Here is a 14,845-nt window from a genome sequence, read left to right as displayed (position 1 = left end):
TTAAAATTTTCTAATATTTGGGATTAGAAATGTGCTTACTTCTAGCTATTATTTTTGCTAGTTTTCATTTCAATGTTTCTAATCATTATTGGAACTCATTCTAGCACTGGCACCCCTCCAACCACACCAGTAACATCTTTAGGAAGCAGCCTTGGGATTGCTTTTGCTGTTGAATAGCAAATTTTTCAGTGCTTATTCTACTTCTCAATAAAGATCCACCAGCTCTGAACAAATCAATTCATGAGCCACCACTATTACTTTGTATTGTTGCAAACCAACAAAAGATCCAAAATCCAAAAGATGCCCCTGTACATCAAAACAGGAGCAAAGTACAAACTTTCCTAAAACTGCTTTGCCACCACCTCCCCACAGGTTCTCTCTGCAAACTTCTATTTTAGAGGAATAGTCAATTATACTTTTTATACCTTCTATTACTAAATGCTGCTCATCTTGGATTTTAAGGTATTCCAGTCTGTGATCTTCATCATCCAGCAAAGTGAGATAGTTCTGCAGGAGAAGAAAACACATCACAGAATTAGAGCTGTACATGAACTGAAAGGATCCTCTGCAGTCTCAGGATCCTCTCACCTCAAAGGGGAATTAAAGCACAAAAACTCTGAAAAACCAACAGCAAGAGCCTTTAACTGTAAAGGATCTTTATGTAGGAGAAGAAAACACATCACAGAATTAGAGCTGTACATGTACTGAGGATCCTCTACATGTACTGAAAGGATCCTCTGCACTTTGACGATCCTCTCACCTCAAAGGGGAATTAAAGCACAAAAACCTCTGAAAAACAAACAGCAAGAGCCTTTAACTGTAAAGGATCTTGATGCAGGAGAAGAAAACAAATCACAGAACTGGAGTTCTACATCTACTGAGGATCCTCTGCATGTACTGAAAGGATCCTCTGCACTCTCAGGATCCTTTCACCTCAAAGGGGAATTAAAGCACAAAAACCTCTGAAAAACAAACAGCAAGAGCCTTTAACTGTAAAGAATCTTTATGAAAGAGAAGAAAATAAATCACAGAATTAGAGTTCTACATGTACAACAGTCTCAGGATCCTCTCACCTCAAAGGGGAATTAAAGCACAAAAACCTCTGAAAAACCAACAGCAAGAGCCTTTAACTGTAAAGGATCTTTCTGAGCACTCTGATATGTGCAGTGAATAGATGCTGGAGAGGAACAGACACACAGAATATAAAAAAGAAGTAAAAAAGGCAGGAGAAGGAGCAGGGCTACCTCGCTGTTGTAGAGCCAGAGGCGCATGTCCTCCTCCTTTATGCGCAGCCGCTGCGACAGGTACTCGTGGATCTCCTTGATGGTTTGCATGCGGCTGAAGCAGCCAGTGTAGGCCAGCACCCTCTTCAGAGGGGCATTTGGGGAAGGGACATTGCCTGCATTCACAGGGACACAACAGGAGAGGAGGTGCATTTACCCAGGGGTCAGAGCAATCATTATACACTGAATAGATTCTCTGCAAAAAGGGTTACACACTTGTGCTTGTGTTTAGGAGTTAGTGGAAATCAGTTGTTACTGACCCTTTGGGACAGCAAATTTGCTGTCACAAAGCAGATAAAATACCTCCCTTCCTAGCAAAACTTGCTAGAAAATTGCTTCTCTGTATTTCTCATAGAAAATAAAAAACTTGAATGGAGTTTTACAAGTTTTCACAATTCTTTTTGTCTCTCAAAGACAGTATGAGAGGCAAAGGGAATTATCAAAATAAAGGACTTCAAAACTTCCTTAGGATTTCCTTTTTGAGGGAATGTTGTAATTAAAATATAAGGTACAAAAACCAGTGTGACCATTTTTGGGAGTGGCATGGCTTTGCCTCAGCTCTTCTGTGGGATGAATGCTGGTCTGGGCACATGAAATCAGCCTGGCAGCTCAAAACAGAAGTACTCTTAATAATTAAATTGCTTTAAAACTAAATTCCTCAAAACATTCAGTGAAGACACCTGGGATTTCCACCAAAATTTCTGAACAAGCCCACACTTGCAACAACAGATTAATTGGTCAAGATTGTTGCTCTTTCTAATGGGAGCTCATCTTTAAATAAAAGATTTGCACTAGAGATGAGGGCAACTTTAAAAAAGGGGGTTTCTTTTTGGTTTTTTTTTTTGTATAAAATTCAGAAGTTCCCCACTGCTTACAAACATGAAAAGCTTTTATAATCCAGCCCAACCCAAAGTGGGCAGCTGCAATACTTAAGTAGCCTGAGGAATGACACAATTCTATTTTCACTGTTAAAAGCTTACAATAAAATAAACAGTACAACATGAAAAGGTGCAGTATTACATTATCACATGCAATTTGACAAGAGAGTAAATGATACCTTAAATCAGCAAAGCATCAATCTGCCTTCAGTGAACCAAGCAAGGTACTCAGTTTTTTAAAAAGAAAATATTTTCTGAGATTAGGGATCAGAGGATTAGTTGTAAGATTACAGCAAGAAAGCACATTTGAGAACTCCACAAGATTAATAACAGATTGGACAATCAAATTAGTGCAGTGCAAAGTAAGTCCAAATCAAGATCAAATTTGGCACGTGAGAAGATTCTGTTGATTGGAATTTGGGCATTTTGGGATGTCCAACAAAGCAGTTTCCATTGGATTAGGTCAGGCAGGAAAGCTGAATTTGGGCAGAGGCGTTTGTGCAGCACAGCTCGATGGCACTGGCAGCTGCTGACTACACAGAGGGATGAGATCCTACCAAACACCTGGGAACACCTGAGCACCTGCACCAGGGTTTTACCCACACCCTGACACTGGCAAGGCTGAAGGACTGAGTTTTCAGCATCAGGTGAGCCCATTGTTACTGTGGATGCAAATGAGTGTCCAAATGTGAATGCAGGGCTTCCTTCCAGCCTCTGTGTGAGGCAAATCCTGCACTTCAGCTGAAATGTGAAGCCACAACCTAAAGATTACTCTTGGACAATCTTTTGGTGAGCATTACCACCACAATTATGACAAATAGATTTTAGCTGGGTGTTTAGACTTTGTATTTAATTGTCTTTTTGAACTACATCAAATAATAGTCTTCATATTCCATTCCTTTCATCACTCTCTAAAGAGCATTAAATAATTTTGGGCATCAAAGCCCAGCTGCCCAAGTAACTCAGAAGCAGTTGGCTGAGCATTAATTGAATTTATTGTGCCACTGCACTATTCCATGGCTACAGCAATCACTCCCAAAATGGGAATGCCCAGCTCTGGCTCTCCTGATCAGTTCAGCTTCTGCAGTGTTCATTTTCCACCCTCAACTCACCCATAAACATGGGAATCAACTGATTTCCCTGACAGTGCTCCCTGCTGGCTTTCCCTGGAGCAGAGGGCAGGGGAGCCCTGCCAGTGCTCCCTGCTGCCTTTCCCTGGAGCAGAGGGCAGGGGAGCCCTGTCAGTGCTCCCTTCTGCCTTTCCCTTGAGCAGAGTTCAGGTGAGCCCTGTCAATGCTCCCTGCTGCCTTTCCCTGGAGCAGAGGGCAGGCAGCCCTGTCAATGCTCCCTGCTGCCTTACCCTGGAGCAGAGAGCAGGGGAGCCCTGCCAGTGCTCCCTGCTGCCTTTCCCTGGAGCAGAGGGCAGGGGAGCCCTGCCAGTGCTCCCTGCTGCCTTTCCCTGGAGCAGAGGGCAGGGGAAACCCCTAATGCTCCCTGCTGCCTTACCCTGGAGCAGAGAGCAGGGGAGCCCTGCCAGTGCTCCCTGCTGCCTTTCCCTGGAGCAGAGGGCAGGGGAAAGCCCTGCCAGTGCTCCCTGCTGCCTTTCCCTGGAGCAGAGGGCAGGCAGCCCTGGCTGCTCCCTGCTGCCTTTCCCTGGAGCAGAGGGCAGGCAGCCCTGGCTGCTCCCTGCTGCCTTTCCCTGGAGCAGAGGGAGGGGAGCCCTGTCAGTGCTCCCTGCTGCCTTTCCCTGGAGCAGAGGGCAGGCAGCCCTGGCTGCTCCCTGCTGCCTTTCCCTGGAGCAGAGGGCAGGGGAGCCCTGCCAGTGCTCCCTGCTGCCTTTCCCTAGAGCAGAGAGCAGGGGAAAGCCCTGCCAGTGCTCCCTGCTGCCTTTCCCTGGAGCAGAGGGCAGGCAGCCCTGCTGCTCCGAGCGCCGGTCGTGCCGCAGGGCGATCGAGCTGGAGCACCAGCACAGCACAGGAAGCTCCCCCAGCCTGGGCTGGCCTAGAAACTGCACAGGGGATGGTGGTTCTTGCTGCATTCTTAAGTTACCTCTGGGCAAATGCTGAGGGAACATTCTGAGGCTCATCATACCCATATTGACCCAGACGTTGGACTGCTGGGTGCGCGTGGCCGGCTGCTGCCGCAGGAACAGCAGGTAGCGAGGGAACAGCTCCAGCTCTGGCACGTTGGTCTTGCTGTTCTTGATCACCTGCAGAACGTGTGAGGAACATTGTAGAGACTCACCTTGCACGTGTGGAGGGAATAGCAATAGGAGCTGGAGGGATTCGAGCATTAAAATAAGTGATTAAATTATTAAAAAGCCAAACTCTTTAATGAGGAGACAAAAAAATCCAAACTTCTCGTGGGGTTTTAGGCAAATATCCCCAGGAATGACAATTTCCTGATTCCTAAGCACTTCTTGGAGCTTATTAGCTGCAGGTTGTCAAAAGCAAACACCTTATATAGTGCAGCATCACTCTCTGCACCACACCACAGAAAGAATATTTTTGTAATTTCTGGAATATATGTGAATCCACAATGAACCTCATTAATTCCACTCGCTGTATAATACTTCCACATAAAAGTTTCACAGCTGTTGAAAGAACTGACAAATGCATGATAAGACATTTGATTTGAACTTTGTGAACCACAGGATTGATTTAAAGCCTTCATATTGTACCAACAGGCTGCAACCTACTTTTGTTGCATTTTGCTGCGTTGACAGGAAAAGCTGAAACTACCCCAAAATATATTTTGCAGCTTTTTTTCTACAAAGAATTTTGCCACTTAGATCTGTCCAAATATACAAGCAGAGATGGAAGGAATGTTCAGTCTTTTTGTGACCACGTGAAGCAGAAGAAAACGGCTCAAGCTGTGAGAAGGAACGTACCACACTGAAGTGCCACAGCATTCAACTTCAGCTACAACAAAAACAATGGTGATGACATTTTCTGAGGGGAAAAAAAGCACATTACTTTGTGTATAAAGTGATGTGGCCTTTTCTGGATCATGAAAGGTGTTTGTTTCCATGGAGAATGTGTGGGAGGAGGTAAGAAGCCAGTGATTTTTCCCTGTAAAATAATTGTCTGCACTAGAGCCAACAGACCAAATTGTCAAAAATATAGAGATAATCCTCTCCCATCTGTGACACTGAATGTTTGTGACATCAACCACCAAAAATCTATTGCTACCAGCACAAAAACCCCCTCATGTCCTTTTTTTAAGTGCATCTCCTACAAGGGACTACCTGACACAGAACAAACCAACCACTCTGAGGAATAAATACACTCAAGAGAAATTGAAGAAAAAGTTCCCAACATTTCCAAGTGAGCAGACTCCTGCAGCTCCAGCTCCAGGGGCTCCTGAGCAGCCATCCTGACAGAGGAGAGTCCTGCTCTCACCTCCTGCCAGCTGCTTTTGAGCTCTTCCCCAAACCCTGCACATTGTGTTCGTGGTGCTGAACCTGAAGGAGCAATTCTTGCCTTCCCCCCACTTCACAAAATTGTCAGAGAGAAGGAACAGCTTTTCCGAGCTGCAGGTGTCCCACTTTTCATTTGATAGCTTTTTAACTGTATCTCAGTCTTAAAGATGGGAGTTTTGATGCCAAGCCTTTTCATCTGACCTCAGGTTTGTGTGTTTTAGCAAGCCCTGCTGCCAGAGCCCCTGGATTGTGCTGCAAAGCTCCTCTAAACATCCACACTTTCCATCCAGGGCCAGCCTGGAGGCTGCTTTCCCCCAGTTTCTTCTCCCAGACACAGGATGAAGTGGGAGATGACTGTAGGAGGTTACCTCTGGACAAATGTGGTTGCTAGAAAAAGTCTGAAGTCAAACTCACCGGCCTGGGCAGGGACAGGTTTGCTCCATACCAGTGGTAAAGTGCTCTCCAGACTGGTTCTGGCACCATGACATAGTCCTTGCCTTCCACCAGCTGTGGGGATCTCTTCAGCCTTCCACCCTCCATGGTTAATGATGCAGCCTTCCAAAAAAAAGGGGTTTTGTCACATCTCAAGTGGAGAAATGAGTACATGGCCACAATGATTTTGGTTCATGAGCACTGAACACTCTTTAATTATTAAAATACTTCTAAGTAACAATTAGCAGCTGCTTTTCACACTGAGAGATGGTGGTTAAATCTAACAGTAATTAACGTTCAAGTCTCATTATTTACTGCTTCTCTAAAAGCTTGTGCAGTATAAAATTCATGTGTTTTGCTCTTGTGTCACCTACTCCAACAACTCTGAATAGAAAAATCCACCTCTGCTCAGCACTGGTGCTGCTGCTCTGTGTTTCATGTTCTATTTGCACTCACACTGCAAAAACTATCAGTTTTGTTTTACTGTCTCCTTATGCAGCAGTCAATTCATATTTAGATGGAAATGCTGAAGTGTTTGATTATCAAAGTATTTTACATTTCATGCTGCAAGCTGTCTTTTCATAAATACCTTCCCAATTGTAAGAATATTTTGAATGTTTCTTTTCTACAAAACACAAGAGTAGCTGTAGAAGCAGAACACAATTTTCCCTTCTCAGAACAAGAGCAAGAAACCTCAATTTTGCTGTATGACAGAGCAGCATTGATTCAGAATTAATATTGAAAATTCTGAAATAACCAATATAAAAAATCTGTGATAAAAGAGAGCTTAGCTGTAGAAGCAGAACACAATTTTCCCTTCTTAGAACAAGAGCAAGAAACCTCAATTTTGCTGTATGACAGAGCAGCATTGCTTCAGAATTAAGCTGAAATAACCAATATAAAAAAGCTGTGATAAAAGAGAGCCAAAATATGCTTTTGCTCTGTGGCCATGGCTTTACCTTGACTGGCTCCTGGGTCACCAGGGGCTGGTTGTCAATGGCTCCTGGCTTCTGGGGGTTCAGCTGCAGCAGAGCACTCCCGTTGGACCCCAGGAAACACTGGTTGTTATTGTCTGAAGTGTTGTGCTGCCTTGCAAAGCTCACCTCAGAGCCTGGCGTGCCAGGGTACAGAGTATCTGAGCACAAAGCAGGAGAAAAACCACAAATCATTCACTTCTGATCCCATGAGCCACCAAGGAATGAGTTCCACTCTTGGATCCTTGTTTTAGGAAGCATCAGGTTTGCTGCCCTTCCTCCTGCAGTGAAACATGCAACTCCTCACCTCCAGAGGGATAAATCTGTTATCTCTCAGAAAAGGATTTATGATTTTATATTATATTTTATATATTTTACATCATGATTACACAAACACAGCTCTGAAACAACCTAACCAGCTTTGCACGAGCAAATGTGGTGAGTGTTTTGTTATCTGGATGTTTGAATATCAAACTCCTTAAAAACTCACATGCAGAACTGAATATAAATCAAATAATGTTTTAGTTTATTTTTCCTTAAAAGGCAAATGATTTTATTCTTAGAGAAGCTGCTTTGGTCATGCAGAACTAAATGGAAATTTCAATTAAAATTTAAAAAGGAAAGAACCTTTGTCTCTCTAGTCCTCCTGCAGTGAAACATGCAACTCCTCACCTCCAGAGGGATAAATCTGTTATCTCTCAGAAAAGGATTTATGATTTTATATTATATTTTATATATTTTACATCATGATTACACAAACACAGCTCTGAAACAACCTAACCAGCTCTGCACGAGCAAATGTGGTGAGTGTTTTGTTATCTGGATGTTTGAATATCAAACTCCTTAAAAACTCACATGCAGAACTGAAGATAAATTCAATTTAGTTTATTTTTCCTTGAAAAGGCAAATGGTTTTATTCTTAGAGAAACTACTTTGGTCATGCAGAACTAAATGGAAATTTCAATTTAAAAAATAAAAAAAACCCCTTCCTTTGTCTATCTACCCTTTGTTTCCCCCAACCCAAAAACATCACAGTAATTTACCTAATTTCAACTGAAGTTATGATTTTAAAATATCAGATGCAACCTTCAGCTGCCTTACAAGAAAAAAAAATAAATCTCCATTTCTCACAAGAACTCCTTGAAAATCAGGACTAAAATCTCTTCTTTCACAAATATGGCTCTTAAGATCTGCACAAACTCATTCAAATTTAAATCACATGCCCTGTAAAAGTACAACTGCGCTTATCCTCATGGTTTTTTTGCTGTTTTTTCCCTTTTTACTATCATTGCATGGCAGAGTATAGGATCAGCCAGCTTAAAACAAATTAATGTGAAAGTAGGGAAAAAAATCCACTTAGAAAATAAACCATAGGACAAAAAATACCTTGAAAATAATTCTGGAAATGAATCCCAGCATAACAGATGAACTGCTGTTAAACAAGACTTTATGTTTAGCCAGCACAGATTAAAAAAATCCTAAAAATTCCTAAAAAAATCCTACAATAAATCCTAAACCCCCTGCAATCCAAGCTGTGCTATGTCTCTGGCTGCAGGGGTCCATGCAGTGTGCAGTTTTCCCAAAAGCTGTTCTACATTAAACCTCCAAGGAAATGAGATGCTTACTGCTGCTGGTGGACTCTGAGGCTTCTGAGGCAGTGGAAATATTATCTGAAAACTTTTCTTCTGGTGCACTGAAGTCATTAAGACCTCCCATTTTGTCTTCTCCCTGTTCTGGGGTATTGGCTGCAGCAGCTAGCAGGGGGTTCTTACCTCCACTCAAGACAGATGAAGGCTCTATCACAACTGGGTTTGCATCCTGGAGGTGGGAAGAAACAGAAAAGTTAATTATGAGCCAAGATCAAAGATGTGGCAGTCAAAGCAGCCACCAAAAATTCACAGTTCTGTGACTGCTTTTGCACATCACAAGATTTGCTGATGGAAAAATGCTTTCTATATGTACCAACAAAAAAAAAATCAGCAGAAATCAACTCCTAAAATTGTTAAAACAATAATCAAATAAACCATCCTGCACACAGAATTCCAAAATTATTTCCCCTACCTAGATATATAAAAATGTGCCTGGTTTCAAACAGCTGTAATTACAGACTGCAAATATTTGAAGACTTGAAGTTCATATGGTCACATGAGAACAGCAAGCACAACACCAAAAACCATTTTTCCCCTCAAACCTGCAGCATTTTCACAGAAATTCTGGTGGTTTTTGATTTTTGCTTGAGAAGTGCAGTGAGTAAAGGCCTTGTGCCATTATGGAAAGGATCAGGGATAAAATCCTGTGCACACCTGAGCCCTCTCACCAGGGCAAGGATCAGATTACCTGGCATTTCTGGCATTGCAACCCTCATTTGGCCAATTCAGTGTGCACAAAGGATGATGGTCTTTGCAGGGTTAGTTAGTGCACACATGGCAGTTTTCTGAGTACTTCCAGCTATTTGTTTTTATAAAACAAATCAAGTACTTATATGATTACTTATGAGGGTACAAAAACTCTTTTGAGAGGTTTGTTTCACTTGTTTAGCCTGCAAATAATATTTATCTCCAATTAAATTGTATTAAATATTCTGTATTTTGTACATTCAGTGGTGCTTTAGCTTCAATAGTTTAATTAAAGGGTATTAAAGAGCACCCTGCATCTAAAAAGTTTTAGCAGGACTCCTTTGATTGGGTATTGGACTACTTTTTGTCATTGCCTCTAAAGCAAATTATAGCAATTTCCTCCTTTGTCCAGAAAATTCAGAGTGTTTTGTGGCCCAAGCCAAGTCAAACCCAAAGTGGGCAGCTTTATTATCAGATGGATCAGAAAATGTGAAATAAATGCTCCTGTGAGCATGGTTTTTATTCAAAAATAATCTTAAGATGCAGGAATGATGAAAGAGATGAGACTTTAATGAAATTACAGTGCAAAGCTCCCCACAGAACAATGATTCAGCAGAACAATTATTTTCCACCAAGAGACAGGAGATGCTCAATTCTGAGCATTACTGGTTCAGCAGTCATTTCCTCCACACTGGTTTTTCCATCCACACATTCAGAAAGACAAGAAATAATTTCTTCAGCATAGATTACTATTATTATTATTATTATTATACTTACATATTTGACATATTCTTTCCACTGGTGCCACCAGGGCATAGCAATGAGAAACCAGTTGTGCCCTGGCTGGAGGCCATACCTGCTCTCCCTTTCCAACCAGCCTCTGCACAGAGAGAATGGGAATTTTTAGCTCAAACAGGGAATTTCCAGATCTTTTGAAATTACTAAAAGGTGGATCTGAAAGCCATTTAAGCTTTGAGCAAAGCACACACCTAATAATCTGTCCCTCCTCCTCTGGGGTGGCAGGTCGCAGTCCCAAAACGATGTGACACACCTGGAAAATTAAATAAATTCTTATTAACAGGCAACTAAAAGCAAATAAACAACTCAGATGAGACTTTTTATCATTTTATAATGGAGTAAGACTACTTAAAATTGAATAAATCACTAATAAAAAAGTCTTTTGAGCTGTGAGATTCCCACCTTGTTCCCACTAAGATAAAGGCACCAAGAATTCAAATGCCCCCAAGACAAATATTGAGGTGAATAATAATAATAATAATAATAATAATAATAATAATAATAATAATAGAAAAGCAGCTTTCATTCTTTTCAGGCTGTGACAGATCCCAGGCCTGCAGTGGATCAGATACACAAATTAGGATGTCTGGGTGTGCTGGGGAGAAGGAGTGAGGAACCGGGAGAGTGGTTGGAAGAGGATGAACTAAAATTTCAAAAGAATTGAAAGGGAAGAAACTGGGAATGAGTGGTTCTAGATGGGATTGAGAGGGAAACAAGCACTGGAGAGGCTGAGGGAGAACTTCAAAGCAGAGCAACCAACCCAAACCACAGCCAAAAGCACTCTGCAAAGTGCAGGGCATGCTCTGGATGTCTGGTGCTCCTTTTTCTCTTTTTTAAATTTAGTTTTGAACTGAACTCAAAGGACAAGTCGAAGAAACTGGGAATGAGTGGTTCTAGATGGGATTGAGAGGGAAACAAGCACTGGAGAGGCTGAGGGAGAACTTCAAAGCAGAGCAACCAACCCAAACCACAGCCAAAAGCACTCTGCAAAGTGCAGGGCATGCTCTGGATGTCTGGTGCTACTTTTCTTTCTCTTTTTTAAATTTAGTTTTGAACTGAACTCAAAGGACAAGTCCCCATCTCCTGGGCAGCTGCCTGGCCTGGTGGGGTTTTATTCCCAGTACAAACCAGTGTCAGGTGGCTCCACTTCTCCTCTCCCAGAGGAGGGAAGGAGGGAAGGGCTCCCCAGGCCCCTGCAGGGAGCAGGGCAGCTCTCGACCCTCCCAGATGGTTTTGCTGCTCCCCCCATGATCTGCAGCCTTCTCCTGATGTCTCTTTTGAGGCTATCAATTTGTATCTCAGCTGGAGATTTCTAATCACTGCTAAGATGTCTTATTTAAATTTATATTACAGTCAGAGAGACCATTTCACATTCTGAATGAAACAAAGGCCGTTAGCCAGGGGGTAGCAACAGATTTTCCAGCACACACAACACAGCTGGGTCTGGTGTTTCTTTTAAATTTGTGTAGCTAAAATGAGATTCTTCAGATAAACCAAGCCCTCTGCAAACAAACCCATTTGTTGACAAGCTTTCCACTCAGAGTATTTGGCTTTCCTGTCTGCAGATGAGGCACATGACACCTCGAATAAATGCCCAGATAAATCAATGGCAGACTCTGCCCTGTGCTTTACGTGATAAAGTTATTAAAAAAAAAAATTGAAATTAAAATCTAAAATGAAAACACAGCAGCTATGCCAGGAGGCTTTCCACTCAGAATATTTGGCTTTTCTGTCTGCAGATGAGGCACATGACACCTCGAATAAATGCCCAGATAAATCAATGGCAGACTCTGCCCTGTGCTTTACGTGATAAACTTATTAAAAAAAAAATTGAAATTAAAATCTAAAACGAAAACACAGCAGCTATGCCAGGAGAAAAAAAAATATTGTAAATGAGACTTCCAATGAGCAATGTGCAACACTGGTGATGTGTAATCAGCATTAAGACAGATTTATTACATCTTCATTCATTCTTTGTCGAGATTGCAGGGATATTTGTTAGTTCATCAATATTTAGTTATGAGGGGATATTTGATAGCAGACAGGCCAAAAATACAGACAGCCCTTCTGGAGAAGGCTGCAACTTCAGCAAACTTGATGAAATTGGAGATAAAATGAATTTTTAGAACTTTCTGGTGTTATTCTTTCCAGCTGTGGTGTAGCTGGTGGCCACAGGATACTCTCAGTCACCCTGAAGCTCTGGGGAAAGTATCACTCAAAATGCAATTTATAAAGTACTCACAGGCCAATTAGGATTATTATTATTATTCTAATTCAAACTCCAAGTATCACCCTCAAAGGAAAACAGGTAAGGAACAAACTGCAGTGGATGAAAATACTCTTTAGGGTTATTTTCTGCACAAAGTGAGCCAGAGCTAAAATATGGCTTTCAAGGATTTAGAGAAATCCAATTCAAGCTCAATTAAAACCCAATTCAGCACACACTTAATCCTCAGCTTGTGCAAGTGAGCAGTGATAGGATACCCCAGCTTTCCAGGACTGCTTCATTAAGGAAGCAATGAGAGCTACCTTAGAGGGCCTCAGCAGCAAATGTGAAAGGAAACTGGTTGTAAAATGAAAAAGGAAAGAATTAGAGATTTTTTTATCATTCCCTGGGTTACTTTCTTGGCAAAGATTTGCCACAAAAATCATTTCAAACACAGCCTTTGTCTAATGGAAACCATAATTGCTGATGCACTCGAAATGTCATTTTCTGAGCAGTGCACCAGGTTCCCTTGAGCAGATGAGGCTTTGGGCATTCCAGGCACTGCAAGAACAACAATCAAAGGCAGGATCACTCTGCCAGGGCAGCCCAGAGCTGCAGAGCCACATCCCCTCCTGTGCACACAAATGCTGATGCTGCACGTCGTGGCCATGCAGAAAGCTCAGCAGTTAATTACTGTAAATTACAACCTTAGACTTCCCCTGAACACACCTGAAAAAGCAGATTTAAAAATTCATTGGCAAGAGCACTCTTCACACTCCATATCTGGTAGTCCTCCAGAGTGAGGTGTCCGAGCTGGGAGGGAAGAGAAGAAAGGGAAGGGAAAAACCATCAAAACATGAACCTGGTTCTGGTAAAATGCTCATTACCTGTCCCATGGAGAAGGAAAAGGAAACAAAAACCACCAAAACATGAACCTGGTTCTGTAAAATGCTCATTACCTGTCTCATGGAGAAGGCAAAGGAAACAAAAACCATCAAAACATGAACCTGGTTCTGCTAAAGTGCTCATTACCTGTCTCATGGAGAAGGCAAAGGAAACAAAAACCATCAAAACATGAACCTGGTTCTGCTAAAGTGCTCATTACCTGTCTCATGGAGAAGGCAAAGGAAACAAAAACCATCAAAACATGAACCTGGTTCTGCTAAAGTGCTCATTACCTGTCTCATGGAGAAGGCAAAGGAAACAAAAACCATCAAAACATGAACCTGGTTCTGGTAAAATGCTCATTACCTGCCTCATGCAAGGCAGGGAATTGATAAAAGTTGGCATCTACCACTATTTAAATAAAATTTGATCCAGTAAAATAAAAAAACAATCCAGTTCTAGCATAGCAGTTATTATAAAAGTTGGCATCTACCACTATTTAAATAAAATTTGATCCAGTAAAATAAAAAATCCAGTTCTAGCATAGCAGTTATTGCCTAGAATTGCAGTTCTAGGCAGCCTGGAGAACTGAGCAGCTCAGAGTGCAGGGCTGAGCCGTGCCCAGTGAGGAGCCTCTTCATCCCCTGCATCCCTCACACATCCTCATCCTCCTCTGAGGGGAGGAAAAGCCAGTTTGGGTCACCAAGCCCTGTGATCTCACCTCACAGCACAAATCCCATTAATTCCAAGTCACAGTGGTGGAACACTGACCATGTCAGGGATCAATCTGATTTTTGTATCTGGCAATGTAATTCAGAGGCAATTTCACAGCACTGGCAGGTACTCTGCCTCTCCTTACAGACCATTTTCTCCAGAGTTAACCCAGGTCAAAGCTAGCACATGAAAAGAGGTTAAATAATTTATGTAATTACTGCACCATCAGCTCTTTCCAGCACCACACTGATGATGCCACTAAAAAAATATTCTGAAGACTGAAATCTTCTTTTTTAACTCTTTGTGGAATCAGGACTGCTGTACATTGGCTTATAATCTACCCTTTTTTTCAAGAAGCCAAACAATAAAAACATCAAAGGATAAAACAGAGAGAAGCCACAATTTCACTGCTTTGGCAATTAAAGAATTACAATAAAGTATTTGCCCACCACTTTGTTGGAGTACAAGCAGGCAAGACAACTATTCACACACATAATTAAACATTTCTAGACATTCTTTATAGTTTTTCATAAATTATTTATTATTTCCAGACACTCTTCCCAATTAGTGAAGCAAAGAATGAAATAATGGAAGCAACTTCAATAATATTTTTTGTGGCTATCTCCAAATCTCCTATTTCCAAAAAGCAAGGAGGGGAATTACAGATAATTACAGATTTACACCCAGCTACATTTAAAGCACAATATAAACTACCTGCACTTTCTGCTGTGTCATGACAGATGCCTCCACAGGAGGATAATGTGGCTTGACACAGCATAAAATATAAGATAAACTTCTGCCCTCTCCCTCAAGATCAATTTTAACAGGAAACAAAGAACAGTTTCCCCAGAACAGAAGTCAAGCAGCAGATTTAAACTGGTGTTAGTTATGCACAGCAGAGCCTTGCAAACAGTGCAG

General features: G+C 41.8%; 1 protein-coding gene across 7 annotated transcripts in view; it reads right to left on the bottom strand.

Annotated features, from left to right (window-relative positions):
- Positions 1 to 14,845, bottom strand: part of USP32 (ubiquitin specific peptidase 32) — a 68,919-nt gene that overhangs the window by 12,062 nt on the left and 42,012 nt on the right. For 5 of the 7 annotated variants that reach the window (XM_039720630.1, XM_039720629.1, XM_039720632.1 and 2 more), the window contains 9 exons: positions 13,058 to 13,141; positions 10,314 to 10,375; positions 10,102 to 10,204; positions 8,614 to 8,806; positions 6,974 to 7,149; positions 5,997 to 6,137; positions 4,211 to 4,370; positions 1,245 to 1,399; positions 426 to 507 (listed from right to left, as the gene is read on the bottom strand). In XM_039720630.1, the coding sequence (XP_039576564.1) occupies positions 426 to 507; positions 1,245 to 1,399; positions 4,211 to 4,370; positions 5,997 to 6,137; positions 6,974 to 7,149; positions 8,614 to 8,806; positions 10,102 to 10,204; positions 10,314 to 10,375; positions 13,058 to 13,141 (1,156 nt within the window). The remainder of the gene's footprint in view (positions 1 to 425; positions 508 to 1,244; positions 1,400 to 4,210; positions 4,371 to 5,996; positions 6,138 to 6,973; positions 7,150 to 8,613; positions 8,807 to 10,101; positions 10,205 to 10,313; positions 10,376 to 13,057; positions 13,142 to 14,845) is intronic. The other 2 variants (XM_039720631.1, XM_039720634.1) reach the window with 2 other exon arrangements.

The sequence above is a fragment of the Passer montanus genome, unplaced genomic scaffold (genome assembly GCF_014805655.1).
Source record: "Passer montanus isolate IOZ18808 unplaced genomic scaffold, ASM1480565v1 scaffold44, whole genome shotgun sequence".
NCBI classification, from domain to species: Eukaryota; Metazoa; Chordata; class Aves; order Passeriformes; family Passeridae; genus Passer; species Passer montanus.
The sequence above is the reverse complement of the archived record's forward strand: the minus strand, read 5'-3'. Positions and strand labels throughout refer to the sequence as shown.